Source organism: Pholcus phalangioides, unplaced genomic scaffold (genome assembly GCF_987345545.1).
Source record: "Pholcus phalangioides strain wild (caught in Gottingen) unplaced genomic scaffold, Ppha-v1.0 ptg000010l_1, whole genome shotgun sequence".
NCBI lineage: Eukaryota > Metazoa > Arthropoda > Arachnida > Araneae > Pholcidae > Pholcus > Pholcus phalangioides.
This window is the reverse complement of record NW_028301603.1, coordinates 14945641-14954517: the sequence shown is the minus strand read 5'-3', so window position 1 is coordinate 14954517 and position 8877 is coordinate 14945641. Positions and strand designations below refer to the sequence as shown.

Sequence of the window (8877 nt, the reverse complement as noted above, 5' to 3'; positions counted from 1 at the left end):
CTTGATTTTTTGAGTTCGCTGATTCGCTAAGATAATCCAGATTCTGATGTTGGCGGCGATTCTCCGTAACAATGCTTAGCTTTTGGATCAGTATAAGAGTTCTCGTGCTGGACACTCTACAAAGGGGGAAATTCCATATCAGCATATGTCTAGGAACATGTTAGTACAGTAAAACCTGTCTTCAATGGAATCACAAGGGACTGCGATTTTTTTTTTTTTTTAGTGTAAAATTTTGTAAGTATTGCATATCATTTGGAAATCCAACTCTTTCACAGATTTCTTGTGCAGAAAATTCTGTTACAATTTCAGAAAGCAACTGCTCCACTACATATATGGTTTTTTATATAAGCACAGCATAAAGTACGGAAATGGTTTTTGCTAATCTAAAGGTGAGTGAAGCAGAACTCACATTGGCAAGAAAAGATTGCACAAAAAATTTGATAGAGCACTTTAATATTTGGTATTATCCTTTTCTCTCTTAGTCGAGAAACAGTGGAAATGATTGTGTGAAATTTTCCGTTAAGAAGGTACAATTTTCCTTTCTGTTTCTGCATTAGACAGGTTCCATTTAATCCTGGTTTTTGGCATAGAAATTACAGGACCAAGACCTTTTTCATTGAAGACAGGTTCCGTTAAAAACAGGTTTTACTGTACAAATTTTGAAAGATAAAATTCAAAGTTACTTATGAAAAACATTTTTACAGCATTTTACAGTAATCAAAAATGAGGAAATAATTATTTTATCACTTGTGTATGCTGGGACATTTTTTTTTTCATTTATACAATTTCAGCTGATGTCTGCAAATGTAACAAGTTCCTCCATTTACATTATCATAAATATATGAAGGGAAGGGACATTTGAACCTAAATTGCAGTAAAACTTTATTTTTCTCCAATGCTTGCAAAATTCTAATGTGGTACGTTACTTCAGAGCATCGTGTTTACCCAATAGATATTTATTAGGAAAGTAGAAACCATAAAAAATTTGTTGCCACTAATGAATTTTTACAAACCATAAAAGAGAATTTTTGTGAGAAAAAAAATTACATACCTGTGATGATGTCCTGCACTTTGTCAAGCATAACTCAAAATGGTCAGTTATGGAAGCAAACAGAATATTGAACGTCTCGGAGGCTTTGCCTAAAATCTTCTGCAAGAGTGCTTTCTGTAATTGTGCATAAAAATATAAACACCATTACAAAAATGTAAATGCATAAGCATCATCTGTGAATACACAACAAATTATGAAGACATAAGTAGACACTAAGTTTTTTAAAAATGTAGCACAGTGCAAAATTTGTAAATTACAGCATTCAATGGAAATAAGTCAAGATGAACTGGTCTGTACTGTGCTGTCCATCATTTTTTTGAAGGGACTTGTTTACATTTTACTGTTTAATGCAAGTGTAATTGTTTTTGACAAATGAAGCACTTTCATTTCTAGTTCTTTGCAGAGATATTGTTTATGCCTCTTCACGTCTCAAAAATACAGAAGACAATTGAATGATATTAGAAGAATCACAAAACTTAGAATAGGCCTATTTATCCAACTGCTTAGTTATTCAAACTGTTGTTTCACCTATACATGAAACGTGCACCATAATTTTGAATGATGAATGTTAGTTACTACTGTACAGTGAATAGTCTAAGACCATGAAGTCTTAAACACAAAATTATTTTTTCTATCCAGATAGAAGTTTTTAATGACTCAAAACATTGACACAAAATGAATTTTTGAACCTTTAAACTAAGCAAAGGAAAAAAATAATAGATTATGTGGCCCAAGTACATTCACCCTTCCCTAAATAACCTGAAAAAATCATACAATTTCCTGCTTTGGAAGAATCATTAATTGCAATCTACTAATCAATTAACAATCTAATTATTTGACAATATTTTGATGATTCTCTTTTCATCTAAAAAAAAAGTTACACAAATTTTATTGACAAGACTAGATAAAAAAAAGTATGAAAATGAGAACAAAACATAGAAATTAGGGAAAAAAGTAGGGCATTTTACCCTGTTTGTAGTTTATTGCTTCCAATAACTTCAACAATGTTACATTTTTGTCACAATGAAATATGGTCAGCAAATGCATGTGTTATAATCGGAAATTTTTTAGGCTGATCAAAAATTTGGCAAAAAATTGCCATAGTTCATAAAACGTCAGTAAACTCTTGCCCACATCCAGATTAAGCATATGAAATCTGTATTAAATAAGATTTTAATTTCTTTTTAAACAACGATTTTGAACAGATCTATTTACAGGAGGATAATCTTTCACACAGGCCAGGCCTAACAATAATTTTTAAGAAATTTTTGCTTTGTTTCACAATTCGAAACCAAGATTATAGAAATTAGGATTTAGATTTGTTAAACCTTGATTTTAGGTATTTTCTATCAACTCAGTTTTGTAGACTACTACTTAAACATACATGAACCTCATAATCATTCCTCTGGGGAATATGAACGCACACATTTCTCTGTCGATATGTGTGTTCTGAGTATATGTGTGTGTGACCCTAACATATTTACATTGCCAGAGTTATGCATGTTTTGTGTTCTATTGTGCTGACATCTTTTTTCCTTATTTTGAAGTGAAGATGGAAAATACCTAAATTTTCATGTTAAGTAAATATCCCGTTGAAGGTCGTCCTGATCTCAGAGGAGAGAATTTTTCAAATGGGAGACCGTCTTGAGTTTTGTAGACTATAATGTAAATGCCCTTAGTTGTGATCACAAGAAAGCTCAAGTTTACAAAACCAATGACAGATGGCAATAGCGTCTTTCGAATATTTTAAAAAACTGTTTCCACTGACTCGTACACTTTGACCCCATGCACAACTGATGCCATCAAGGATAAATATGTGTTTGCTTATTTTTTCTTTTCTTTTACTTTTTCGTTTTCTTTTATAATTTGTTACTGTTACATAAATCCGTTAATTATCTTCACCAATTTGTATCCTTCATTTCGATCAACATCTTAGCATCCGCGAAACAAGATACAAAGCAATCAGTCGTCTCACAGATGACATGCGTTGCAGCACAAAAAATAATTAGTTTCCTCAAGGAATGTTTCCCTTGACTTGATTCAAAGTTCAAAATTCCATCAAGCAATTAATTAACCATTAGTCTATTTTTTTTATTTACCCATCTGTCCATTATTTTCTAAAAATTATATACATTTTTTTTTCCAGACAGAATCTAAAGATTCCTATTGTAATTCAACAAGCAAGAAAAGTCAAGTCAATTGTCAGTATTCTTATCAAACGGTTCTATAGGAATAAAAAAATCTCTTCACATACTACTCCATCAGGTATGAAGGAAAGAAAAACAATTGAAAGTTTATCTAACGCACAGAAAGAAAATCTACCTTTTCAGGCTGCAGGCAACAGGAGATGCAATATTCATAAATGCTGCAACACCCATTATCCTGACAAGATTCACAATGATACCGTTTCGTTGAAAGTACTTCAGCATTACAACATCCGTTAGACAAAACATTTTGTCTCAAGCACACATAGCCTATGAAAAATTACAACAGGCATTAATATTTTTTCCTCTTGATAATAAATAAAAATTAATAAACTCTTGAACTTTTTAATATTAATGCTTGGGAGACCAAATACAACTGAAATTCTGAAAAATACATATTTATGTTCATGTAAAATACATTTGAATGCAGAGCTATAAACTACTTGGCTCAATATACATAATCAAGATTTTTTTTGGTGGGGCATTTTTATGTTATGCAGAAAGAAGGAAAGACTATAGGAAATTAGTTTAAAAACTAAACTTTTTTGAAACAATCTGGTCATTTACATCTCACCAAATCATGTGGACATTTAAGAACTCACAGGTCCCTCCTAGTGCTAGATTTACCTGTCAAAACATCACATTCCGATACTTCCACAACCAACCTATTCCCCTGATCTCATCCCATGTGACTTTTCCTTGGATAAAGAATTTACTTAAGTGGCAGAGGTTTGCAGGTTCTGAAAAAGTGCAGCAAACAGCGACGAAGGCACTGTAGGATGTGACAAAAAAAAGGCTTGCGATCCGCATTTACATCTTCGTACAAATAACGGCAAAAATGCATAACTGCACAGGGTAGTTACTTTGAAGGAAACACCAAATAAACAGGTTCTATTTCATTATTACATAATCATCACTACATAAGTGGTTTTTGATGTGATGTGGAACAAGTAGCAAAAAAAAAAGATAAACCCTCTTACTTTTCAAGGTCTATGTTGAGGAACCAAAAACTTTACACTCCTGATTTCTAAATAGAGTGACCAGATTTTCATACAATGAAACCAAGATAACCTACTTCAGAAAACCCATGTGGCCAATTTTTGCCAAATATAACTACTTTTGTCAAATATTGTATATTTACAATCAATTTTTTTTCCTGTCCTTCTAAGACAACTCAAAAACTGGCAGACACACCAGGATATCAGGTCATTCTACTTATAAGAACCTTAATCAAAAGGAAAACACACTAAATAACAAATTGAAGAAATAAACCAATAGATAAAGTTTCAGAATAAAATTTTCTTCATGGAACGAATATAATGTATCAATAAAAATATTATGTATTTCCTGTTCACCATTAAAAAAAAACACCCAGAACAACCAAAATTACTTACATGGTTTGTAGGATGAACTGAATAATGACAAGTAATTAAACACAAAGAAACGTACACAGGAGAAAAAAACAATAACAGAGATACTAAAAAAATGAATAAATAAAGCTTAATGATCAAGTAAACTCATGAACTATGCAAACACATTGGTAACTATGACGACTAGAAACACATTACAAACAAACGAACACTCTGAGACACTTTGTTAGCCAAACAAAACAAATTCATCAATAATAATAAAAAATGTTCATGTAAATGCATATTAAAACTTCTATGCACTCCTCTCAAGACCAATGCATGAAGGGAGGTGGCCCTCACCTCATGACCAATTTTTTTACAGTACAAAACTCTTTTCTATTTTCTAAAACTCTTTTTTTTCTATAGCTCACTTCTATTTTAGGGCATCTCCATTTTTTTTTAAGAACAGATAAAAAAACTCTTAGAGAGTTTTCACTATGATTAAATCATGTTTTATAATATTTACTATCAATTTCAAAATTTTTATGTAATTTGATATCTCAACCCAAGTATAGTGAAACTTTGATTATGCAATGAAATCGGGGCAAAATGTACTTCAGAAGAATTTCTGGATAATCCTATATGCAGAAACCTAAAGATCCAACAATCACCAAAATTAATTATAGTAGAATATACATTCAACAGCCACGAAGATAATATGGTCATCCTCTGCTTTACAGCTATGGCTTTACTGCTTTACTTACGGCTCTTCAGCAACATCATTTTTGATGAGTTGCAATGTTGTCACTGCTCAGACCGAGCAATGTCTTTTTTAAAAACCATTTGAATACCCACAACCTTATTTACAGAGGGCTATAGTCCAAGTGCTACAAGTTGTGAATAGAGACAGAATGGGAAATGGCAGAATGGAATTTGGAGAACAGGTGGTCATAAAAACTAACTAGTACAGGAAGAGGGTAGCAAAATCTTAAATCTTTCTTCGCTAATGCATTGCTCCTGGTTATTTGCACTTATGAAGTCTATTTGCCTTTATTAACATCCGTAGGAGGATTTCTGAGCAATAATTTCCTCAATACTAAAAAAAATCCCTGGGAAAACTGATTTTGACAAAAGATGGTCAGAAAATCAAGGTTCTACTGTATTGAATGACTGTTCTTCTCATCTACTTGGTTGTCAAAAAATGAAATATAAAATCATGGAGATAAATATAGATAAGATAAATAATTAAACAAAAACAGAGCTTGGCGAATTACAAAAAAATGTAGGTACTAGAACAATTTTTTTAAAGAGCCAAAAAAATTTGACTAGAGAAAAAACAGGTCCAAAATAGTTCCCCCCCCCTTTTTTTTTTTTACCAGAGCATATAGACCCTCTTCCATTTAGCAGAATGATGTAATGTAGCTGTTGTAAATTCTGAAATTTTGTGTGGGTCTCAGACTCCAAAATTTAGCAACTACACAAAGAAAATTTTAGGCACCAATACAAATTTTTCAGTCACCATGAGGACCTGGTATTTGGCAAGCCCTGATAAAGATGATACAAAGTCTCCTATCAGTTGTAAGACTTCAGTATTCCCATGTGAGGAGGCCCTAACTCATGGTCATTATAATGAGCATCAACTATATATTTCCTACTAAACATCTTCAATCATAGTCAGGAAGCAACCAGCATCTATGGATTCAGTTTAGTCCGTTTCTCAAAAGGGAAAAAACTCAATTTTGAAATTGATAAAAAAACAAACTTAATAATGTGGAAATATTTAAAGATGGGTAATGATAGATACCTTTATCATCAGCAATAAGAATTTTCCCTTGCACAGAGTTACGACAAGAGGTGATCTTATTGCTCGTCCCATTTTGTCCAGGTTTATCGCCCGAATGCCACTGGAATGATCGCACGGGTATATTCAATGGCTGTACCACATTATCTTCAGACATCCCATTATCAGACTGAAATGAAACAGAAACTAGTAACTAAAAAAAAAATCAAAAATAAAATCATGAAAGATAATATAATAAGAACTGCCAATAAAATAGAGGGTGGTTATGCACATCAGGATTCAGTGATTTTACAATAGATAGAAATGAATTGGAAAAAATGTTGAAACCTTATTAAGTAAGAAGTTGAAAACTGTCGAATACTGAGGACTGTGCTATGACATCGTATGCAAACAACGAGTGGTAGCTGTGACGTGCAGGTGGATTTATGATTCTTTTCATGCTGGTCTGATTCAATCCATTCCCCAAATATTTGGCTCTTAACCCTGCTTAATGCTACTACTACTTAACTGTACACACAGATCATACACATTCCCTCCAGAAACCTCCAGGGAAGTGGCACATACTGGAATGCGTGTTATGAGTGTATGTGTGGTCCATGATATATTTATGTTGTCAGAATTGTGCTTCTGCATCTTCTGTTGGTGCTGCCATCTGGCTTCCATATTTTGAGGTCAAGATGGTAAATGCTTAAATTTCTGATATTACGTATGCAAAAATCATGTTGAAGGTCTGCCTGCTCTCTGTGGAGAAACTTTTCAAAATGGGAGACCAGCTCACATTTGCACCTTAAAGTTGAGAAACCACAGAAAAACAGCTTCATACCACTGTAAATACGCCTCTGTGCTATAATAGACTAGTCTTCTTTTCATGTGCAACGTAACTGTTTGAAAATGAATGAAAAACACTCACAGAAAATTAGGCTGCATTTTCGGGGCTAGAACATTTGAGGATAGCAACCCCCTTGGGAAAAAGGCAGCTATGATTCCATGAGTGAGATTGCAGCCAAATTGGCAGGTTTCTTTCATTAAAGCTTTGGTCATTAATTATGAGGAAAGGGAATCAATCCAGTTAATTCATTGTAATATAATTGACAAATTATGGTTCTGTTAATTTGTATTTTGTAAAGGGACTGTTTTTCAGATCCGGAAGCTTGTGAAGGGTCCAGGAAACGGACCCTCCACAAGCTTACGGATCTAAAACACCAAATTTCGGCTAGATGTTAGTATCTAAATTCTGGGATTGCTCAACTACATACTTTCTTTCAAACCAAACATGATTCAGGTCTATTACCATGGCAATTTATTACCTAGTGAGTTGTGCCGGAAGTGTAAGTATGGGTGTATCTAACAGTCTGAGTGCGTATCTAGTGTTTGATTTTTTTTTCAGTGCTGTCATCTACATTTCAGAGGTGAAGTGTAATGATTGAATTATATTTGTAATGTTTGTAGGTCTGTTGCTCTCTGTGGCGAGACGTTTTAAAGGAGAGATCGGCTCACATTCACACGTCAAAGTTGGGAGAACCACAGAAAACCAACTTCAGCCGACCACCACTGGGTAAAGGGTTAAATTTCAGAAGCAGGGATGGTGGCTCTCTGGCCGTGCAACCCATCCAGCTGCAAGGAGTGGCGCTCTAGGAAGAATGCCAAATCTGAGTCAAAAAGGCAAAAAAAGCTTTGTCGACTAAAAAACAGAGGACACCAAAAAACGTCCCGCACAAGTAGAGATTTTTTTCTCAAGCCACCCCTGTTCAGAGGAATAAAAAATATACTATAATAAAATCATTGACTTGGGTGGCGAGGGACATCAAAATTACGTAGAGCATTCCCCCCCCCCCCCCTTCCCTACCAAAACTTTTTGGTAGGACCCTGAGTTTTAGTTAACAGGAAATAACGTACACAAAAATATTTTGTTTCACTTTTTTTCATGAAAGGTAAATAATAATTAATACGTGCCTATATATATTACCAATTTATATAGGCCCATAACAAACCTACTCACCTCTGGTAACCACTGGAAAATGCAATAGCACAGCGACAGCGAGAAGAGCACGGCGAGAACAATTTTTTTACGGAGAAATCGGAAAATTCGTGTTGTAAGCATTGTTTATTTATTTGTACGAAATTTTAAACAATTAAAGTATAAAAAACAATTCAAGTTTTAAAATAAATATAGTGAGTTTAAAAAAATAATATGAAATAAGTTTGGAAATACAACTTCAAATGGGGAAGTTCCTAAAAAAAAATTTTATCACTCAAATAAGGGTAGATGCCATTGACATCAATCAGCTGTTTGGACGACTCTGACTCACCCTGTGAGTAATGCTCATCAATAAATCAATAAAAAAACTAAATATATATTATTAATTATTTTTATTATAATATTAAAAGATTTTTATTCGTTCTTTATGATTTATTTATTATCTCATTGAAGTTTTTATTTAATTTTTAAAAAAAGTGTTCAACAATTTCACG

The 8877-nt window shown here is 33.3% G+C and overlaps 1 protein-coding gene across 1 annotated transcript; it reads right to left on the bottom strand.

The window, feature by feature from the left end:
- Positions 1-17: 17 nt before the first annotated feature.
- LOC149080977 (SREBP regulating gene protein) lies at positions 18-8660 on the bottom strand. The gene is made up of 5 exons (XM_089237701.1): positions 8405-8660; positions 6409-6574; positions 3374-3525; positions 1052-1165; positions 18-116 (listed from the first exon to the last, which is right to left on the bottom strand). Exons 1-5 carry the CDS (start codon positions 8504-8506, stop codon positions 27-29), a joined length of 624 nt encoding a protein of 207 aa, XP_089093827.1. The 5' UTR covers positions 8507-8660; the 3' UTR covers positions 18-26.
- Positions 8661-8877: the final 217 nt, after the last annotated feature.

Coding starts and splice junctions, on each gene's coding strand:
- LOC149080977 (XM_089237701.1), bottom strand. CDS start 8,506: ATGCTTACAACACGAATTTTCCGATTTCTCCGTAAAAAAATTGTTCTC. Junction 6,575..8,404: donor TTTTCCAGTGGTTACCAGAG/GTGAGTAGGTTT, acceptor GTTTCATTTCAG/TCTGATAATGGGATGTCTGA. Junction 117..1,051: donor AGTGCAGGACATCATCACAG/GTATGTAATTTT, acceptor CCCCCTTTGTAG/AGTGTCCAGCACGAGAACTC.